Source organism: Dermochelys coriacea, chromosome 7 (genome assembly GCF_009764565.3).
Source record: "Dermochelys coriacea isolate rDerCor1 chromosome 7, rDerCor1.pri.v4, whole genome shotgun sequence".
Classification (NCBI taxonomy): Eukaryota; Metazoa; Chordata; order Testudines; family Dermochelyidae; genus Dermochelys; species Dermochelys coriacea.
Genome location: NC_050074.1, coordinates 481578 through 504705, shown reverse-complemented (window position 1 = coordinate 504705; position 23128 = coordinate 481578). Strand labels below are relative to the sequence as shown.

General features: G+C 45.6%; 1 protein-coding gene across 15 annotated transcripts in view; it reads right to left on the bottom strand.

The window, feature by feature from the left end:
- The window catches only part of SETD5 (SET domain containing 5), a 164723-nt gene that overhangs the window by 25457 nt on the left and 116138 nt on the right, over nucleotides 1–23128 (bottom strand). For 8 of the 15 annotated variants that reach the window (XR_006283002.1, XR_006283003.1, XM_043519859.1 and 5 more), the window contains 5 exons: nucleotides 22563–22801; nucleotides 19812–19868; nucleotides 17091–17561; nucleotides 8398–8684; nucleotides 2846–2979 (listed from right to left, as the gene is read on the bottom strand). Coding sequence is in view for 11 of the 15 variants with exons in the window: in XM_043519859.1 (XP_043375794.1) it covers nucleotides 2846–2979; nucleotides 8398–8684; nucleotides 17091–17561; nucleotides 19812–19868; nucleotides 22563–22801 (1188 nt within the window). In the remaining 4 variants the exon portion in view is untranslated. Of the gene's footprint in view, nucleotides 1–2839; nucleotides 2980–4289; nucleotides 4391–8397; nucleotides 8685–17090; nucleotides 17562–19811; nucleotides 19869–22562; nucleotides 22802–23128 lie in introns of those variants that run through there. The other 7 variants (XM_043519857.1, XM_038408361.2, XM_043519856.1 and 4 more) reach the window with 5 other exon arrangements.

The following is a 23128-nucleotide window of genomic DNA, read 5'->3' as shown; positions in this document are numbered from 1 at the left end:
GAACCCCCCCATCCAACCTCCCTTGTTCCTTGTCTCCTGACCACTCCCTCTGGGAAGCCCCCGCCCCAACCGCCCCCATCCAACCCCCTCTCCCCTGCCTTCCCTGCCCCCATCCACAGCCCCGCCCCCTGACAGGCCCCCCGGGACTCCCACGCCTATCCAACCGCCCCTGCTCCCTGTCCCCTGACAGCCCTCCGGGACCCCGTGCCCCTTATCCAACCCCCTCTGCTCCTCTTACCATGCTGCTCAAAGCAGCATGTCTGGCAGCCATGCCGCCTGGCCAGAGCCAGCCGCACTGCTGTGCTGCCTGGTGGGAGCTCGCAGCCGTGCCGCCTAGAGTGCTGGCGGCATGGCGAGCTGAGGCTGCAGGGGAGAGGCTGGGGGCTAGCCTCCCCGGCTGGGAGCTCAAGGGCCAGGAAGGACTGTCCCATGGGCCAGATGTGGCCCACAGGCCGTATTTTGCCCACCTCTGGTCTAGATAATACTTAGTCCTGCCATGAGTGCAGGGACTGGACTAGATGACCTCTTAGGGTCCCTTCCAGTCCAATGAAGTGAGCTGTAGCTCACGAAAGCTTATGCTCAAATAAATTTGTTAGTCTCTAAGGTGCCACAAGTACTCCTTGTCCATTTGTAACTCAAAAAACTTGCTGTAAAACAATAGCTAGCACAGTGATGCTGATTGAACATGGCTTTTCAGTAAGGGGAGGTGGAGACACTTCCTCCAGCTGTGTGGGGGCAGAAGACAACCACTTCAAAATTTCAGCTAGTGCAGAATGCAGAAGCCTGCTAACTAGCATTAGCTGGAGGGAACATAATGCTTGCTCTCTAGAGTCTGCACTGATTCCCAGCTTACCTCTAGGTGCAATCTAGGTGTTGATTTGATCTATAAAACCCCACGACTTGGGTCCTGGCTACCTGAGATACTCAGCCCCTTCCACAAGCTACCAATGGACAGAGAGATCCGTTGGAATGCCTCTCCTGTGAGCTTCTACATATAAGCAACTGGGGGCAAAGCTTGCTCTCTCTCCAGTATTTTTAAGTTGCTTAATAATGTCCACAACCATTTGTTCTAGGTCTCAAGTGAGATCAGAATCCTATTGTGCTGGTCATTGTAACAGATAATCTCTGCCCCCAAAAAGTCTGAAATCTAAATAGAAAGGTTAAAGGTTCCATTTTGCAGATGGGGAACTGAGACACAGAGATTAAGTGACTTGCCCATGGTCACACTAGGACCAGTTCCAAGAACCAGGAATTAAATCCAGACGTTTTGAGTTCAAGTCCAGTTCCTTAACCACAAGACCACTGTCTCTTTTGTGGTAAAATCCCAGCCCCTTTGAAATCAGTCAATGACAAAACTCCCTTTGACTTCAATTGGGCCAGGATTTCAACCATAATATCACAGTGCTCCTGGTACTTACTTTCCCTGCTGCTCTGATATAGCCTGAGTTTGTTAATCTCAGGCCTTTGTCTGATGATGGTAGGTACACCACTAAGGTGGTTTTGAAGGAGCTCAGTTCAGTTCAGTTGACCCTGACATCTCAGGGTCATTTGTTATATTTGTAGATCCATCCAGAGTCTTAGTAAGCAGAAGGTGAGAGCATTCAGGGACCCCTTTCCTGATTCCCTCAAACCCCAGAACTCTGACACACAGTGAGGGCTCCCCTATACCCAGAGATGGGAAGGATGGCTACATGTAACTGAAGGTCAAATTCTTGAAAATGATATAAGCAAGAGGTCAGGCGAATTTCACGACTGACCAGGATCTTCACTTGGTAGGCGGAAGGAAATAAAGGGGCAGAATTAAGACTATGATTGGAACCTTAACTACCTGTTTCCTGAGTTTAAAGTGTCTATAATTCTCAGCTTACTTTTTGTGAGGAAATTTGGTGCTTGGTATCTTCAGAGAACTGTACAGCTAATTAACTCCACCAGCCTCCTGATGCCAGTACTATCCCCATTGTACAGGAACAGGAAAACAGGCCAAGGGTGGTTTGTCCAAAGTCAAAGAGCAAATCTGTAATATAGTTGTGGGATCAGGGTTGGAAGGGACCTCAGGAAGTCATCTAGTCCAACCCCCTGCTCAAAGCAGGACCAATCCCCAACTCCAGCCAGGGCTTTGTCAAGCTTGACCTTAAAAACCTCAAAAGGAAGGAGATTCCACCACCTTCCTAGGTAACCCATTCCAGTGCTTCACCACACTCCTAGTGAAAAAGTTTTTCCTAATATCCAACCTAAACCTCCCCCACTGCAACTTGAGACCATTACTCCTTGTTCTGTCATCTCTACCGTTGAGAACAGTCTAGATCTATCCTCTTTGGAATCCCCTTTCAGGTAGTTGAAAGCAGCTATCAAATCCCCCCTTATTCTTTTCTTTCGCAGACTAAAGAATCCCAGTTCCCCCAGCCTCTCCTCAAAAATCGTGTGTTCCAGTCCCCTAATCATTTTTGCTGCCCTCCGCTGGATGCTTTCCAATTTTTCCACATCCTTCTTGTAATGTGGGGCCCAAAACTGGACACAGTACTCCAGATGAGGCCTCACCAATGTCAAACAGAGGGGAACGATCACGTCCCTTGATCTGCTGGCAATGCCCCTACTTATATCGAATGCTGTAGTCAACTTCAAGGCTTTCTAGGCCTGAAGGGTGAGGGAAGCAGACTTAAGGTTCTTGTTTGATTCAGGAGGAAAATGTGCTCAAGGAAAGGCTCCCATAGGATACTGGTGATGTCAAACATGGAGGTGCCACTCTTACCCTGAGAGCCAAGCCCACAGCTAAATCTATTCTGAACAGAGTCAGTTCCACCTAAGTATGAAATGCAGCTCTCCTTCAAAAGGCTCATCTGTTTACCTGGATCTCTCTCAGCAGTGCTGTCACTTGTTGGTGAGGGCTCTCCTCTCTGGGATATCTTTGCACCACTGCGCAGAACCTTCTCAAGAATACCACGGCCCTCTCGAAGCCGCTCCACAGATGTGGGGACCATCCTGGAAGAGAGTTGGGGGCTGTTACTACACATCTTTGAGCACAATGACCAAGGTGTGGGGGTTGTGGGCCCCTTGATACACTTACAAAGAGGGCTTTGTTTTTAAGCTCTTAAAATATTCTGCTTAGAACGATTAGCATGAAGTCAGTGCTGGAGTGCAAGTCCCTGCCATTCAGACGTGCAGAGGTGGTAGAAGAATGGGTTCACCAGACAATTATGAGAATTGAGGTACTGCACTGCTTATGTGATGTGGATTTTACTCTGTCAGTTGCTGGCTACCAAATAGGACTACTGTGAAGTGTTTTCTAAAGTACTTTCACTGGGGCAATGAGATCTCTGCTCTTTGTTGTCAAATGATTGTGAGATATTTAATTGTTTCATTGTAGTCTAAGTGAGTTTGGGTCCTCCTCTCTCAGAAAAAGAGTATCAAAATTTAACAGCATTTTGGAAATCCTAGGATACATAAGTCTAGATATAGTCATCATATGGAAATGAGGGGTTTTTGCACCAAAAAAGCAGTTTAATGCAACACACTATAATAATACAACATTAAGGTAGCTTTGTTAAAATATAATCAGCAAAAGCAAGGTTCCTGGAACAGTGATAACTTAGCCATTTTGCCTATAAATGCTACTTTCCATTCCTGTTTTCCTTGTCCAGGAATTTTTTTGTTTTTAATACGGTAGCACTTAGAGGCCCACACAAAATTGGTACAACATAGTGTTACCCACAGTCCAAACACACAGTGAAAATCTCAGCCCCAAAGAGGAAAACAAGAGATAAGTGACTTGCCTCAAGTCACACTGCAGGCCAACGGCAGAGCCAGGAACAGAACCCAGGTCTCCTGAGTAACAGTCTGTCCAGTGGATCATACAGTTTCTAAATGTGTATTCTAGTTATTTAATATGTAATATAGTAGTGCCTGGGTGCCCCAATCACGGATCGGTGAGATGCCACATTATTCTAGGCACTGTACATAAATGACAGAAAGCCCATGATTTTTCTACACTAAATATGTAGCATAAAACACAGATGTGCAGTGTAGCAGGATTAACATTGTGCAGGAGCTTAGACAGGAAACATAAAAATTAAACTGTGCAACCACAACGTTGTATTAAGTGGTTTTTGCATTTATTTTCTCTCTCTCTCTCTCTCTTTTTTTTTAATAAAGGAAAATATAATTTGTTCTCAACATTAGCATTTTGAGGGCCCAAAATGGACACTGAAATTCACACCTCAGTGAGGTGAATGGGGTAGGGGCAGAGTTCACTCCTCACTGAGGTGAATGGGGTGAGGGGGGTGAATTCACACCTTCTTTGCTGCTATTGTTTGGCTGGAGACAGTTTTCTGCAAGGCTGGGTTAACAGGGCAGCAGCACATCTGTTTACATTGTGATGGCTGTATCTTGGCAACTGAAAGAGATAGAAACTTATTTTTTTTTAAATGAAAGCTATTTGCAGATATTGTAGAATGCAGCAAAACTATGGAGACCTCTCAAAATCACAGCAAGTAATTTTAGCTCCCACTTCTTCCTGTCCCTGTTATGCCAACAAGTATGTCTGGAAATGTACAAGGGAACTGTGAACAGGTGTAAACGGAGCGGGATGAAACTGTTTTATAACCTTTACTCTAGCATGAGCCTTCTGTAACACCATTTAAAAGTGAAATGGGACTGTTCGCTCTCAAGCCACATCCACTAGAACCAGGGAAGAAGGAAATAGGATAAGAAAGGTAGCAAAACTGGTTAATCCAATTTTAAACAGATACCGATAACACTTCACACTTGGTAACCACATGACACTGTGGCCCCCAGCCTTATGCCGTGATACTTGCTCATGATGCCATAGTGGAAACCAGACCCAGAGCAGCGGAATGAAGCAGGTAATGTAAAGATGGACATGGGAGCCTGGCTGCCATTTGGAGAGGTGGTCTCACATCCCTACGCCTGGCAGTTGCATTCAGCCATGCCCCAATCCCAGCAGCGGGGGATGGCACAGGTGTGTGTGTGTGTGTGTGTGGTGAGGGGGTTGCTTTTAAACCTTTACAAGACAGGCTATAAAGTGAGCAATCATTTAAGTGCAGGGCCCCAGCTCAGCCAATCCCAGCTTCTCCCAACATCTCCATTGTGTGTGGATCACTGAGACGGAAGGGCAACACACGCTGGTTTTTGAAAGAACAAACTCTTTCCTTTCATGCCTTTCTGTGGGGTTGTCATTGTAGTAAACTTACTCCAGCATATGGCTTCTCAGGCATTTCCATTGTGAGCCAAATCTTAATAGAAACTCTTGTGGACCCCACTTCCTACACAGCATTGCCCAGACCCACCTCCCTTCCCTTTCTATGTCAACTACAGCAATTGCCTACACACAGAATTAGTATCAGGAAAAGAATTTCTTTTTGCCTTTTAACTAGGGCTGTTGATTAATTGCAGTTAACACATGCGATTAACTCAAAATAATTAATCACGATTAAAAAAATTAATCGGGATTAATCACACTGTTAAACAGAATACCAATTGAAATTTATGAAATATTTTTGGATGTTTTTCTAAGTTTTAAAATATATTTATTTCAGTTACAACACAGAATCAAATAGTACATTCTTCACTTTATATTATTTTTATTACAAATATTTGCACTGTAAAAATGATAAATATTTTTCAGTTCACCTCATACAAGTATTGTAGTGCAATCTCTTTATCGTGAAAATGCAACTTGTTGTAGATTTTTGTTACAGAACTGCACTCAAAAATAAAACAAACAATGCAAAACTTTAGTGTCTACAAGTCTACTCAGTCCTCCTTCTTGTTCAGCCAATCGCTAAGACAAACAAGTTTGTTTACATTTACAGGAGATAATATTGCCCACTTCTTATTTACAATGTCACCTGAAAGTGAGAACAGGGATTTGAATGGCATTGTTGTAGCCGGCATTGCAAGGTATTTACACGCCAGATATGCTAAACATTCATATGCCCCTTCATGCTTTGGCCACCATTCCAGAGGACATGCTTCCATGCTGATGACGCTCGTTAATAAAAACATGTTAATTAAATTTGTGACTGAACTCCTTGGGGGAGAATTATGTGTGTCTGGCTCTGTTTTACCTGCATTCTGCCATATATTTCATGTTATAGCAGTTTTGGACGATGACTCAGTTTGTTTTAAGAATACATTCACTGATGATTTAACAAAACACAAAGAAGGTACCAATGTGAGATTTCTAAAAATAGCTAAAAGATAAGGAGTACTTGTGGCACCTTAGAAACTTGACCCAAGGTTTAAGAATCTGAAGTGCCTTCCAAAATCTGAGAGGGATGAGGTGTGGAGCATGCTTTCAGAAGTCTTAAAGGAGCAACACTCCCATATGGAAACTACAGAAAAACCACCTAAAAAGAAAACCAATCTTCTGCTGGTGGCATCTGACTCAGATGATGAAAATGAACATGTGTAGGTCTGCACTGCTCTGGATCGTTATCAAGCAGAACCAATCATCAGCATGGATGTATGTCCTCTGGAATGGTGGTTGAAGCATGAAGGGACATATGAATCTTTAGCGCATCTGGCATGTAAATATCGTGTGATGCCAGCTACAGCAGTGCCATGCAAATGCCTGTTCTCACTTTCAGGTGACATTGTGAACAAGAAGTGGGCAGCATTATCTCCTGCAAATGTAAACAAACTTGTTTGTCTGAGCGATTGGCTGAACAAGATATAGAATTAAGGGGACTTGTAGGCTCTAAAGTTTTAGATTTTTTCAACTTTTGCATCAGGTTTTTTTGTACATAATTCTACATTTGTAAATTCAACTTTCATGATGAAGCGATTGCACTATGGTACTTGTATTAGGTGAATTGAAAAATACTATTTCTTGTTCTTTTTACAGTGCAAATACTTGTAATCAAAAATAAATATAAAGTAAGCTACTGTACACTTTGTATTCTGTGTTGTAATTGAAATCAATATATTTGAAAATTTAGAAAAAACACCCAAAAATATTTAAATAAATGGTATTCTATTATTGTTTAACAGTGCAATTAATTACAGGTTTCAGAGTAGCAGCCGTGTTAGTCTGTATTCGCAAAAAGAAAAGGAGTACTTGTGGCACCTTAGAGACTAACAAATTTATTTGAGCATAAGCTTTCGTGAGCTACAGCTCACTTCATCGGATGCATTTGGTGGAAAATACAGAGGGGAGATTTATATACACACACAGAGAACATGAAACAATGGGTTTATCATACACACTGTAAGGAGAGTGATCACTTAAGATGAGCCATCACCAGCAGCGGGGGGGGGGGGGGGGGGGGGAGAGGGAGGAAAACCTTTCATGGTGACAAGCAAGGTTAACTGCTGGAAATAGCCTACCTTGCTTGTCACCATGAAAGGTTTTCCTTCCCCCCCTCCCCCCCGCTGCTGGTGATGGCTCATCTTAAGTGATCACTCTCCTTACAGTGTGTATGATAAAACCCATTGTTTCATGTTCTCTGTGTGTGTATATAAATCTCCCCTCTGTATTTTCCACCAAATGCATCCGATGAAGTGAGCTGTAGCTCACGAAAGCTTATGCTCAAATAAATTTGTTAGTCTCTAAGGTGCCACAAGTGCAATTAATTGCGATTAATTTTTTTTAATCGATTGACAGCCCTACTTTTAATGCAATTTAGCAGATGGAAATAAAGTGAGGCCAGCATCATGTGACACCAGCTCTCTACAGAACCCTGGCAAGCACCATGTGGACCACCATAGGTTCCTGGTGCACAGTTTGTGAACCTATGCTCTAGGATATTTGCACATGACATAGACTAGAGATGTGCCAAGTGCTGCCCCATATCTCCCGCATGTGCCATCGTGCCAAAGGTGTAAGTCTCTGTTCGCAGGTCATGGGGAGGTGTATTATTTCGTTTCTTTTTCAATAAAAGCTAGCATTAAGATGTCACAGCAGCCCACACAGTGAGAGTCAAGGTCTGGCAGTAGAACGCTAAGGTGCAAATCCCATGGCAAACACATGGTCCTAGAGTCTGGAGAATAAGCCCAACAAAAGAAAAATTGGTGAAGAAAAGACACTTCACATTGTTTTTTAATTTCCACCATGGATATTTGGCATCTAATCGACAATTGGGCTGGCTCAAGAGGCTGCTGGGATCACTTGTGTTTATATTGTAGAATTCAACTCATATAGCCGACTAGAATCAGTGCTGTGGCCCTGTTCTAAAGCCAGGAGATATATCTAGAGCCATTCCATATGAAGGCTAACTCAGGATCCATCCAAGGTGAGCAGAAACTTGCCAGTGCTGTCTGACTTTCGGATGGATTCTATTTGTAGGCCTTATACACATCTTCTTGGGAAAGCCCCAAGCAGAGAGTCTGACCGACTTCCTATGAAGCAACAACAACCTTGTCAGAAGAGTGAACACTCACCACCTACTGCTGATGTTCTCCTGGGATTTGCAGTGTGAGGTCAAGGAACTAGCCACTCTCAGGTCTGATGGGCTGATCTCCTCTATGTGAGGCAGGGGGGGATGTGAGGGAGAGAAGCCACTTTGTGGGGAGGATGGGGCTCGGAATACTGAGCCCTGCACATTGCTGGCATCTGTGTCAGTCACAGAGCTGTTGCTGCCTTGTCGGGTAGCAGTCACTGTGCATCGCACTGAATCACTTCCCTCCTTGGCTTCCTGTTTTCGCTTGCGGTACTCCAGCAGAGAAACCTGAGAGAGAAACATTACCATGAGCCTGGGAGACTGAGGCTGTTAGCTGAACAGACAAATCACTAAGTTGGCAGGTCCCGGGGGGGGGGGGGGGGGGGGAGGAGGATGCTATCCCTACATTTGCTGCCCTAGGAGCAGTGACTACATATAAAAGTACACATTTTTAACATGCATAAAACTGCAGGATAGGGCATCCCTGAGCTATAATCAGGACTAGACTTTATGAAAAACAAGAGATGATTTGCATCTCTATAGTTCCTTTCATTCAAGGATCTCAAAGCATGTTACAAACATGAATGAAGCTTCCCCTGGGAAGAAGGTAGGAATTTTACAGATGGGATAGAAGCAGAGATTAAATGACTTGTCTGTAAGAATCATACACCAAATCAGTTTCAAAACAGGGGAAAAATCCCATGTGACAGATTAGATACCATCAATAAATCACAGTTAGCATGATATTACTGAGAAATATGGAATTATGAAAAATATGGTTATGAATTTTAAGCCTATAATGAGAACCCCATGAACTGATTGCAAATTTACCATAGAATCCACCCCAGCCTCAGAATTGAGCTGCAGAATTTAAATGTTAATTTAGAACAATGTACATTTCTAGTTCTGTGTACAAAGAAAACAAAGTTTGCATCCTTTTATATTGGAGTCACATGTCTTCTTGAATTTGCAGATAGGCTGAAACAATAGTTCAGTGACTAGTGACTGTCGTATTTTTCCACACTTAACTATTTAATGGATGATCATTTCAGAAGAAATATGCTGTTAGTAGTGTGCTTATTCCACAATCCCAAACTTCCTCCTGCACCTCCTCAATTGTCAAAAGCCTCAATGGCTTCTGTCCAGTTACCAAATCTCCAGCATCATCTTGACAACTTGTGCAATACAGGTCCACACAGTACAAAGATCTGCAGCACTCTGAAAGCTGAAAACAAAAGTGTTCTCTACTTCTGTTCTATATATTCATGCTCACCACTACAGGATCTGAGCACCTTCCAGCACTGCATTAAACAATGTGATGAACATCTGTCATATATTTGTGTTCTCATCCTGCCCCGAGGGGTGAAACGTATGCAGTGGGGTGTCTTGTTTGAGCATTTTATTTTAATACATATGCATATCTACATCACTAACATTTTGCAAAAATATTCTCACAATTGCTCACATTGGCTCTGCTCCACTAGAGTTAGCACTGTTGCGAAACCTAGTGTAGACATAGCCTGTAGCATTTTAAGCTGCGTCATCTCATCCTGTTCAGAGCAGATCTATTTGACAAAGTGATTAAAAAGGCAGCAGCAGCCAATGGCCAATTCAAGGCTTGCAATCTTGTTAACACCAGAAGAACTGAACTACTTTTCGCAAAAGTGGGAAACTTTTGCAAAATTGCCACACTCATGATTATTGGTCAAAGGCACAAAGCAAAGGATTCTATAAGTCAACTGTATTTGGGGGGAAAACACATTACATAGTCTCATATGATAACTCTCTTTCCATTCCTTTAGAATATCTGGAGGATGTTAAACAGAAGTTATTAAAGTCAGACCTTTTTAAAAACAGCAGATCCAGATAACATGCATCCAAGAGTTTTAAAAGAGCTGACTGAGGAGCTCACTGGATCGTTAAGTTTTATTTTCAATAAGTCTTGGAGCAATGGGACAGGTTCAGAAGACTGGAAGAAAGCTAATGTGCCAATTTTTAAAAAGGGAAAATGAATAATTATAGACCTGTAAGCCTGACATTGATCCTGGGCGAGATAACAGAGTAGCTGATATGGGAGCTGATCGATAATAAACTAAAAGAGGGTAATGTAATTAATAAAAATCAACATGGGTTTAGGGAAAATAGTTTCTGTCAAACTAATGATGTCTTTTTTTGATGGGTTTACAAATTTGGTTGATATAGTAGTGTTGACAAAATATACGTAGACCTGGTACCACATGATCTTTTGATGAAAAACGACGACATAAAATTAACGTGACACACATTAAATGAATTAAAGACTGGCTAACAGTATACAGGAGATCATCGAGTGAGTGCATTTCCAGTGGGGTTCTGCAGGCTTTGGTTCTTGGCCCTATGCTATTTAACATTTCTATCAATGACCTGGAAGAAAACAAAATCACTGATGACAGATGACACAAAAATTGGGGGAGTGGTAAATAATGAGCAGCACAGGTCACTGACTTAGGGTGATCTGGATCATTTAGTAAACTGGGCTCCAGGTGTGTCTTTTAATACATCTAAATGTAAATTCATATATCCAGGAACGAAGAAAGTAGGCCATACTTACAGGATTGGGGGAAGTCTATCCAGGAAAGCAGTGACTCTGATTCGGGGATTGTGGTGGATAATCAGCCAAACATGAAATTCCAGTATATCACTGTGGCCAAAAGAACTAACGCAATCTTGGGATGCATAAACAGGAGAATTTTGAGAAGGAGTAGAGAGGTTATTTTACCTCTGTTATTTGGCATTGGTGTGACCGCTGCTGGAATACTGTGTCCAGTTCTGGTGCTCACAATTCAAGACAGATGTTGATAAATTGAAGAGGGTTAAAAGAAGAGCCATGAGAATGATTAAAGGATTCTCATAAGTACATGGAGCTCCTTGAGCTAAACAAAGAAGTTGGGGGGAGGGGGGGTCTTGATTAGTCTACAGAGCCCTACATGGGGAAAAAATGGTTACCAACCTTTTGTAACTGTTCTTCGAGATGTGTTGCTCATGGTCTATTCCATTCTAGGTGTGCATGTGCCTATGTGCGTGGTAGTTGGAGATTTTTGCCTTAGTGATATCCATAGGGTCAACAGTGGCGCCCCCTTGAGTGCTGTGCTCATGCGCCGGTATATCAGGCGCCACCAATCCTACACCATTTCAGTTCCTTCTTGCCCTGTCAAAGTCTTTCTGGAAAATTAAGTACACTATATCTACTGGATCTCCCTTGTAAACGTTTGTTGGACTCCCTCAAAGAACTCAGATTAGTAAGACATGATCTCCCTTTACAGAAACCATGGTGACTTTTGCACAACAATTTATGTTCTTCTATGTGTCTGATAATTTTATTCTTTACCACTGTTTCAACTAATTTGCTCGGTACTGACGTTAGACTTACCGGTCTGTAATTATCAGGATCACCTCTAGAGCCCTTTTTAAATATTGGCATTACATTAGCTGTCTTCCAGTCATTGTGTACAGTAGCTGATTTAAAGGACAGGTTACAAACCAGGTTATTAGTTCTACAATTTCACATTTGAGTTCTTTCAAAACTCTTGGGTGAATGCCATCTGGTCCCAGTGACTTGTTACTGTTAAGTTTCTCAATTAATTCCAAAACCTCCTCTAGTGACACTTCAATCTGTGACAATTCCTCAGATTTGTCACCTACAAAAGACGGCTCAGGTTTGGGAATCTCCCTAACATCCTCAGCCATGAAGACTGAAGCAAAGAATTCATTTAGTTTCTCTGTGATGACTTTACTATCTTTAAGTGCTCCTTTTGTATCTCGACAGTCCAGGGGCCCCACTGGTTGTTTACCAGGCTTCCTGCTTTTGATGTAGTTAAAAAACATTTTGTTATTACCTTTTGAGTTTTTGGCTAGCTGTTCCTCAAACTCCTTTTTGGCTTTTCTTATTACATTTTTACATTTAATTTGGCAGTGTTTATGCTCCTTTCTATTTACCCCCCTAGGATTTGACTTCCACTTTTTAAAAGATGCCGTTTTATCTCTCACTGCTTCCCCCGAGATCCAGGGAGGGGATAATGAAGGCCAGGGAGACCATGTGAAACTTCAACTCCGTGAGAGACTTGTTAAGGCGTCGCAGGTCTAGAATGGATCTGAGGCCCCACCTTTTGCTTTTGGGATTAGCAAAGAGTGGGAATAGAACCCTTTTCCCTTCATGTCCAAAGGGACCTCCTCCACTGCCCCCAGGCGCAGGAGATTCTCTTGAACAAGGAGTTGGTCATGAGAAGGGTCCCGAAGAGGGAGGGGCAGCCAAAAATTGCAAGGATGTAACAATGAGACACTATGTCCAGCACCCAATGGTCTGAGGTGACTTGGGACCAGGACAAACAGAAGGGACAAAGACGGTTGAGGTAAGAGCAGGGTGGATCTTGGAAAGTGACTGCGGCATTGCTCTCGACCGCACCCTCAAAACGAGCACTTCTGGCCCCTGACGAGACTGCCAAAAGCCTAGGCAGCAGGGGCATCCGGAACTGCTTTCTTGCAGGCTGCGGTGTATGCATGCCCAGTGAGCGAAGGGTGGCCCTGGTGTCCTTTAGCCAATCATAGAATCTCAGGGTTGGAAGGGACCTCAGGAGGTCAACTAGTCCAACCCCCTGCTCAAAGCAGGACCAATCCCCAACTAAATCATCCCAGCCAGGGCTTTGTCAAGCCTGACCTTAAAAACCTCTAAGGAAGGAGATTCCACCACCTCCCTAGGTAATCCATTCCAGTACTTCACCACACTCCTAGTGAAAAAGTTTTTCCTAATATCCAACCTAAACCTCCCCCACTGCAACTTAAGACCATTACTCCTCATTCTGTCATCTGCTACCACTGAGAACAGTCTAGATCCATCCTCTTTGGAACCCCCTTTCAGGTAGTTGAAAGCAGCTATCAAATCCCCCCTAATTCTTCTCTTCCACACACTAAACAATCCCAGTTCCCTCAGCCTCTCCTCATAAGTCATGTGTTCCAGTCCCCTAATCATTTTTGTTGCCCTCTGCTGGACGTTTTTCAATTTTTTCACATCCTTTTTGTAGTGTGGGGCCCAAAACTGGACACAGTACTCCAGATGAGGCCTCACCAATGTTGACTAGAGAGGAACGATCATGTCCCATGATCTGCTGGCAATGCCCCTACTTATACATCCCAAAATACCATTGGCCTTCTTGGCAACAAGGGCACACTGTTGACTCATATCCAGCTTCTCGTCCACTGTAACCCCTAGGTCCTTTTCTGCAGAACTGCTGCCGAGCCATTTGGTCCCTAGTCTGTAGTGGTGCATGGGATTCTTCCGTCCTAAGTGCAGGACTTTGCTCTTGTCCTTGCTGACCCTCATCAGATTTCTTTTGGCCCAATCCTCTAATTTGTCTAGGTTCCTCTGTGTCCTATCCCTACCCTCCAGCATATCTACAACTCCTCCCAGTTTAGTGTCATCTGCAAACTTGCTGAGGGTGCAATCCATGCCATCCTCCAGATCATTAATGATCTTGCAGCCTTGCATCCAACTGGTCGGAAAAGGGACCGTTCCCATTGAATTGGAGGTCCTTGATGGAGGTCTGCATTTCTTGGGAGAGACCTGCAGTCTGAAGTCAGGAGCTTCGCCTCATTATCACTGCTGACGCAACCATGCTGGCTACCAAGTCCGCCGTGTCCCACGCCATCTGGAGGGAACATCTGGCAGCCGCAGTGCACTTCTACAGCAGGATGCCAAATTCCTGGGCCAAACCCTGAGGAAGGCACTCCTTGAACTTAATGAGGGGGTCCCATAGGTTGTATTGGCCCAAGAGGGCCTGATGGTTTGCCACCCGGAACTACAAACTGGCTGTCGAATAAATTTTTCTTCGAAAACAGATCCAACTGTTTGGCCTCTTTATTCCTGGGAGCTGAACTGGTATGCCCCTTCTTGTCTTTTTTATTAGCCACAGAGACCACCAGCGAGCCCAGGGGAGGGTGGGTATAGAAGTATTCAAACCCCTTGGCCGGGACAGAGTATTTCTTTTCGGCCCTTTTTGAGGTGGGAAGAATGAGTTTGCCAGAGGTCCATGGCAGTCTTAAAGACACCATCATGCACCAGTAGTGCGACACAGGTTGGGGTAACAGCTGACAGGATATTAAAAAAGTTGTCCACCTACTCAGCCATTTCCTCCACCTCCAGGCCCAAGTTCTCGGCCACCTGACGCAGCAGGATGGGGTGTTCTTTGAAACCATCCAGTGGGTTTGCCCTCAAGGTCCTCAAACTGCCTCATCTGGGGATGAGGATGGTGATTACATGGCCGGCGGAGGCTCCAGGGCATCTTCTCCCACGGGGGAGGGAGGCTTAGCAGTGGGCGCAGTTCCTCTGCCTCGACTACCTAGCGTGCCTCGTGCACAGAGCCCGGTGCCATCAGTGCTGCCAACTGTTGCTCCAAGGCAGTGGTTGATGAGCGGTGTAAAGGGGGCATTGCCACAAGCGGCATTCCCGATGTGCCCTAATAAGGCTACTGCACTGGCCACTTGGTCATGTTGTCAAGTCAGCGCTGTCGACGTGGCCTCAGGTGCCCATTCGTGCTGGTGCAGTTTAGGCGAGGGGCTGAATTGGACTTCCGTGCCAGAGGACTCCCCTTCCGGTGACCATCGTGGCACCACTGATGCCTGAGTTTGCTTGCTGACCATTGCCGACTGGTGCCTGGAGTGAGGGGTGCAGTGCTGGGGGGACTGCAGACACAACGGGGGGTGCTCTCATGAGGCAGATAACCAGGACCTGCACCGAGAAGACTGGTGGGTGAGCAAGTGGTGTCGGTAGCATGGAGACCCGCATCTTGCTGTAGGCAATCCGTGTCGCGATGGCGGCGACTGTGGCGCTGGTGATCAAGGGTGAGCCCTAGAGAGTCTGGGCTGCGCCTCAGCACGAAGGTGGAGTATGCTGCTTTATCTCAGGGGATTGGCGGTGCTCCACTGGCCCCTGAGGGATCTTAGTGGCTGATTTGTCCTCTTGGGGAGCCTTTGCTGGTTTCTGGGGAACATAATGCATCAGCGGCATGGGAGGAGGCCTTTGCGCTCTCAACCCGGGGGAGCCTATGAAGGTGTCGGTGCTGCCAGGGATTTTGGTCCCATATCGCTCCTGGGAGTTGGTGGTGGACCTTTCACAGGGCTAAGGGCTCCAACCAGGGAGCTATAAGCATGCGGCTCTGGAGTGGCCTGGTGGCCCGAAGCATGTCCCTTGCCCAATGACTCATGGCCTTTTTTCCCTGGTGCCATGGAGACATGCTTTTGGGTCTTATTTTTTGGGCACCAGCAACAGGGAATGGTGTTGGGCGGAACCCAGTGCCAGGGAACACTGTGCACCGAGGCACTCAGCGAGTTCTGGCGGGACAGCACGGAAGCCAGATGAAGGGTGGACTCCAGAAGAGCCCGTAGCCGAATATCCCACTCCTTCTGTGTGCAAAGCTGGAAGTTTTTACAAATTTAGCACTTGTCTCTAATGTGCGACTCCCCTAAGCACTTGAGGCAGCTGCTATGGGGGTCACTGCCTGACATAGGCCTGTTGCAGTCTGCACAGGGCTTAAACCCAGGAGATCAGGGCATGCCCCGCCTGCGGCGAAGTCCCTGCTGGGACTCTAACTGCTAACTAAACTTAACTACTTAACACTAACTACTAGAAACAAACTATTTACAAGGCCCTAAAGCTTGAAGTCAGTAGAAGTCAACCTGTTAGCCCTTGCGATGCAAGGAAAGGCGCTCTGACTAACCACCATGGACAGTAAGAAGGAACTGAGAGGGTGTAGGGTTGGCGGCACCTGATATACTGGCACATGAGTACTGCACTCAAGGGGCACCACTGCCGACCCTACGGATACCACTAAGGCAAAAAACTCCAACAACCACACACATGGGTACATGCATACCTAGAATGGAATCGACATGAGCAAGCACTCAAAAAAGAACAAATATTTAATAATGGGCTCTTCAATCTAACAGACATGTAACGTGATCCAATGGCTGGACGTTGAAGCTAGATAAATTCAGACTGCAAATAAGGCATATATTTTTAATGGTGAGAGTAATGATGCATCCGATGAAGTGAGCTGTAGCTCACAAAAGCTTATGCTCAAATACATTTGTTAGTCTCTAAGGTGCCACAAGTACTCCTTTTCTTTTTGCAAATACAGACTAACACGGCTGCTACTCTGAAACCAGTAATTAACCATTGGAACAATCTACCAAGGGTTGCAGTGGATTCTCCATCACTGATAATTTTAAAATCAAGATCAAATGATTTTCTGTAAAAATCTGCTGTAGGAATGTATAGCGTTACAGCCCAGATTAATCGTCACCTAGGCAAGCTATTTCTATTTCACCAAGGTGAAACTGTACCACTCTTCTCTCCCTGCTCCTGGACATGATACTTCTCAGTGGGCCCTTCTGCTGCCATACCTCATTTAAAATCTTGCCCAACTTGCTGCCTCCTTTCCACAGGTCTGTCTCAGCCTTTTTTCACTCCCACTCAGCACGGGAGTTTGGATTATTTCCCCCCAGACGTATTAGCTTCATTTTTCCAAATTGAATCTCATTTTAGCTATTTCTGCCCATGGTTCTACTCTCTCTAGATCCTTTGGGTTATTCCTCCCCTCACTGGTATTTACCACTCCTCTCAATTTAGTGTCATCTGTGATTTCTTTAGCAGGAAATACTTGCCTTTTTCCTTTGTGGTGGGTTTTGGGGAGCAGATTTGACTCCTTCACAAACCCGCTCACCACCTGGAGACATGGATCCATGCAATGTCTCTTTAAGAAGTCCCGGCTCATGTCTGCTGAAGTATCCATCTGCAGGAGAGCTGCAACATCCCCCTTCTGAACTCAGGGGCTTCCTGTCTCCCACCTGAGGGGAAGCCCGCAACAATCCATCTACACGGGGCATAGCGTTCAAAGGGGAGAAGGCATACATTAAATTAAACTCTGTCCGAAAAGCCTGATCGGAGCTTCTTAGCAGCAGCTGTGCCTCCCCACTCTTTCCTGGGAAGTTGGTCTCAGAAGTGAAGTGAATGGAGGACTGTGGAGCCAGATCAGGGTGGACCGAGCTCAGCAGCGATGGCCTCTCTGGACAGGTGTTAGCACTGGAATCCAGGTAGCCCACCTTTGCCAAATCCAAGTCTGTTCGAAGGCAGAGCTAGAAAATCAACAAAGACATGGGGTGGGAGAGGGAGGGGAAAACAGGAAAAGGGATAGACACAGGTGGGGAAAGAAACGTTTAAAATCAGGAAACACTTGCTCCAAAGACAACTCACTCCTTTCCAGCTCCTCTCTTGATCTCCCTGGGTCCTTTCTTTCACTGCTCTGAAGGGTACATCTAACATGGGGATCAAATCCCCGCAGCACAGCTGCGGCTGGCCCAGGTCGGCTGACTCGGGCTTGCAGGGCTAAAAATTGCGGTGTAGATGTTCGAGCTTGGGCTTGAGTCCGAGCCCTGGGTTCCTGCAAGGGTGGAGGGTCCCAGAGCTTGGGCTCCAGCCCGGGTGGAGGGTCCCAGAGCTTGGGCTCCAGCCCAAGTGTCTACACAGGAATTTTTCAGCCCCGGAGCATGAACCCCACAAGCCCAAGTCACCTGAGGTGGTGTTTTTTTGTTTTTTTTTTTAAATAATCCCATGTACACAGAGCCTAAGTAGCAAATGGCTGGGAATTGAGCATTACAGAATAATCCAAACATGGCTGTCCAGTCTGCTGGGCCCTTTCCCTTCCAACTGGGTTTGCTGTAAAAGGTATCCTTGACCCTAGTGCTCAAATCTAGGCACTTGCTGAAAAAGAACTGATGTCTTCAGCTGGACCCATGCAACATTAACACATGGTATTAAACTACCCGTCCGCTAAAGGTGAAGAATAGTTCAAGGACATTCACTGCTCACTAGCTGTCTTATCAGACAACTTCTTGACTATCCAAATACCCAGTAATGAAAACTGCAAGCATCCACCTACAATTTCTCTCTACTATGACAGTACGTTGCCCAGGAACCGCAAGCCACGTGCAATCATTTTGATTACAAGACCTGGGAACCGCTGGTACAAACACATTCATTTCATCTGCACTATAGTTCAGCATCTTACAGCAGTGAGACATAACTGCCATCCTCTGTTCTATCACAGTACCTGGGAACTCTGGGCACTGACACACATTCTTTCTTTTACAAGATGGCGCCTGAAAACCTCCAGCACCAAGACAATATCCCGCATTCCACTATATTACAGCTCTGGGAATCTCAGACAATGAACACAACTGTGTCCCCTTTGACACGTCACATCCCATAGGAGCCAATGGCACTGAGACACATCTGCAACTCCTTTGCTATATTCAGAGCACCTTGGAACCTCCAGAACCAAGACACAAATGCATCCTCTCTTTAAATCACAGTCTCCAGGAACCTCCAGGTCTGAAACAGGAGTACATCCCCTTTTCTTATTACAGTGCTAAGGAGCCAAAACATGGCCGTGTCCTTTCTGCTATATCACAGCCATTGAATGCATCTCCTCTGCTATATTGCAGCTCCCAGGAACTTCCTGCATTGAGTCACGGCTGCACCCCCTCCATGTTACAGTCCCCTGGAACATTGGGTAACGAGCACCAACTGCATCCCTTTCACTGTATTACAGCACTTGGGCACCTCCATCAATAAGGGCATATCCTCTGCTATATTACAGCTCTGTTCCCAGGAATGGAATCATGACTGTATCACTTCCTCACATTTTTAGACCAGCTTTGCTGTTATCTGGACTCTTCTTCCCTGGTACTTGCTTGATGGACTTAGGCTGCAGTGAGGTGATGATTTTGTCTGAACACAGCAGGTCAAGTACATGACCTTGTCCCAAGAAGCTGATCAAAACCAATGAGTGATGAAGATGCTGAAGGTTCTGGACAGAGTTCTCATTGCTCCAACATCCTTCAGTTTAAACAGGGACAAGGCTCTCCTATTCCTCCCTCAATCGAAATTGCCCCTTTACTGCTACAAGAAGTAAACACCATATAAACCACTTCTACTGAGCTGAAATTGATGCCAATTATTATAATTCCAGGGCCCCCAGACCTTTTTCCTTTCACCCCAGTAACCAAGACATTGGTTCTTAACACTTTGCCTCCATTTCCCACCAGCATCTGCAGTATTATTAATACATCCCAGTTTTCCAAATAAATCCACTTTATTTTCTTTAGTCTTCCTTGACAATCCTGCAGTCTCTCCACATTCTTACTGTGACTAGGGCCCCACCTCCCTCTCCGTTCCCGTTCTCTCACTCTCCTCTGCAGTTTCCTCACTCTCGCTCCACCCCACCCTCCAGAACCTCTGGTAAACACACACACACACACACACACACACACACACACACACACACACACAGCCTCAGAGTGCAATTGAGATGGTGTGATAACTACCTCGGGTGACAGGGACTCGGGCCTATGCGCAGGGGAACTCTCAGGGGAGGATACGTTCTAGAGGAGGGAAAAGCATCTTGTTATTCATCTACTTAAAAAGTCAAGAAGCAAAATAAAATAAAGTAAAAACAAGCACAGAGGTTAGCCACAGCTATTCTAAACAGACACTCCCCCCCCAGGAACTTGCCTCAGTGATTAGAAGGGGATTCAATGGGTTAAGCAGTTTCTAAAGCCTCCTAGAAGCACAAAGACAGGACTGGGTTATTGTGTTCCATGCCACAACTTAGTATCCAAACCAGAGAACAGAAGAGATGTTAGCCAGAAGTATTTATTTCCTTATATTTCTGATGCTGCTAGCCAAAGAGTTTACACCAGGAAATATAGAGAAATCCATGTATGGCATTTAGTCCAATGACATGGGAAAGGCTGGAAGGGAAAGCCTGGCTTTGCCTAAGGAAAATTCCCCAGATTCTGTAGTTAGTATTAGACATTAAACAAGGGGAAAATAAAATGGCTCCTTCAATTCACCATGAGTTTCCTCTTAGGTACCATCAAAGGAATAGGTATAAACTGATTGAGGGACCTACAGAGGTCACAGCTGGATACAGTGCAAGGGAGAGCAATCCATCCATATGCAGTGTTATGTGCAAGCCTCTCCACCCTCACTTGGTGTTACAGAGCATCCCCATCAGAGAGTCAGAAAGAGGGAAGCTCTTCCAGAGATAGGGTACTACCAGTTACGGGGCTGTGGTTGGGTGGATCCTGCCGGACAGGAGTACGTTCAAAAACCCAAAGTGATAAGGACTTTCAGAACCTTTTCAGACAATTGGGGAGACTTTTGATGGGCAGACTCCATAGGGATAAAGCAGATGAAGGATACTAAGCTCCAAGTCTCTGTTATAAATGTTGATGGGCCCAAGCAAATCCAAATTGAGGTCCCAACATCATTTGGTTTCGAATTAGCTCTAAAGCCCTTGTCCGTAAGGCCTGACCTGCTAGAGGCTTCAGGAGTGTGTGGGATGAGCTCCCCAGAAGAGCAGATGCAGCAGATTAATTCAGGATGGAGCATCTCAAAAGTGGCATTAAGAACCACCTGAAGCCTGGTTAACATCAAGTTTTAAAGAGACACCAAATTCCCCATCAACCCAATGTCTGGTCACTTTCAGCTCTCTAATTGAGGAGCCTGTCCTATTGGGAACCAGATAAAAGACTCTGCCCCCCCCATTCTCTTCTCCCAGGGCCATGGTCATAGGACTGAAATGTACAATCTGTATACATGATGATATGCATTCTCTTGAGTTAGAACTGATGGTAACTACATGAAACCAACAAGACACTAAAATGGAAATGTTGTAAATGAGCTGCATTTAGTGAAATATAATGCTTGAACACAGAAGCCTATGGTCTACCAAGTTATTAGGTTTGTTCCCTAGAGGAAAATAGAGGCAGCAAGGGCAAGTAGGAGGTAGATGCCCAGTAGGCTCTAAGTTTCTTCTCTGTCATACTCAGCAGCAGGAGCAACTAATGCTGTTTTACATGGGACTGAGGTTTGTAGCTAGGCTATTGAGGTCCACTATGCTACTGACCCTCTAAGATTCAACTTGTACCAGTGCAGAGCCCAAGGATAATTGCCAGCTCAAGCTCTATACCTGAATCAGTCCTTCCCTCCTACTCCTCAATACTAAACAATCTTCTCCACTAGCCTTGACAAGCTTCCCTCTACAACAGCTTCCAGTGAAGAACTCTCAAAGTAAAAGTGAAAGCACCAAACTAACAGACCCCATCGGCAAAGGACTCTGCTCTGCTGCAGAGCAGAGGAGGAATCTCTGCAGGATTCTCTCAAGCCAGTGGCCATGCTGTCATTCACTAGACTCTTCCCACCTGGGTCTGAATGGCAGTGTAATGGCAGCAGCAGGTTTCGAGAGTTCCACTTTCCAATGAGAATGAGCAATAATGGAAAATAAAAAGAGAACTGCAAACCACCTGGCACCTCCTGCCAATCGTCACCACCGAGATGGAACATGGCAAGAGGGAGGAGGAAGCTCCAGACTGGAGAGGCACTGGCAACTCCCCCTCAGATAGTGCTGAGCAGGGAAAAACACCCACCAAGCTCTTTAAATGCTTCCGAAACACAAAATCAAAGGCAAATACATATAATGGGAGCACAATAAGAATCAGTACACCTGGGACATTAAACACTGGGTGGAGGGAGCTGTTAGCCCTCGCAGTTCTGGGATCTGAAATGTCTGTCCCTCAAGCCTTTGGGGACTGCTGCGTAAGAGAAAGGGAGCAGGGGTTGTGGTATGTCTGACACGCTTGAGAGCATGGGGTTTGCGGCACTGGGAGAGAAAGGGCATGGGGGAATGTGCTGTCTCAGTAGGTGAGGGGATTGCTGCGCTGCAGCAGCGGGAGCGGTGCAAGCAAAAGTGAGCTTGTGTGTCGCGTACAGCCAGAAAGGGAATGGCGGCTATGCTGACTGGTACCCCGGGAGAGCAAGAGGGTTGCTGCACGGCAGTGCAGTATGACATGTAACAGAGGGAGCAGGAGCTACCACATCACTGATGGCTTTGGGGAGCGACAGAGTTGCTACAGCCAAGGGTGCCACAGAGGATAGAGGTAATAACTGCCCCTGTGTGAGACACTTGGGGTCTTGCTCTGGAACCTAGCCATGTGTTTGAAAGCAGACTGCCCCCAATGCACCTCTTCTAGTCTCTCCCCTTTTGGAGCCCCCAGACTTCTATCCTAATTTACCTCAAACTGTAGTGGAGTATTGCAGCGACTAGCAGCCAGAGAAGGAATTGGTGAGAACATCATGCCATAACCATTGCGACTTTCCTCCTCTCCTGGCAGAGATGAGCAGGGTGTGGTGAGTTGCGGGCTCATCGAGCCAGGAGGTGGAGGTGTGACGGGAGATAGTGGCCTCAGTAACTTGGTAACATTCTGTTCCATCAGGTAGCGAGATTTCCACTTCTTCAGGGGGCTCAGCAAGTCTGTGAAACATGAACACAACTGAACTGAGAATCATAATGCACCATTATTAAAGCCAATCCTTGAACAGTCTCCCTCCCAGCCAGAGCCCCATGAATGCTCAGCCATAACTGCATCCCCTTAAAGGCTCCTAAAAAATGAGAAGATCCCAATACCAATGAAAATCCTTCTCATCCCAAAGGAATGTGGAAACACGTAACAAAGGTAACAAAACAACTCTGTTATAATAAATGACACGTGGGGAACAACATGGTCAGGTGCGGGGAGCAGTGTCAGGACAGGACTGAAACAGGAGAGAGAGATTACATTTCCTGGCACAAAGATGTGAC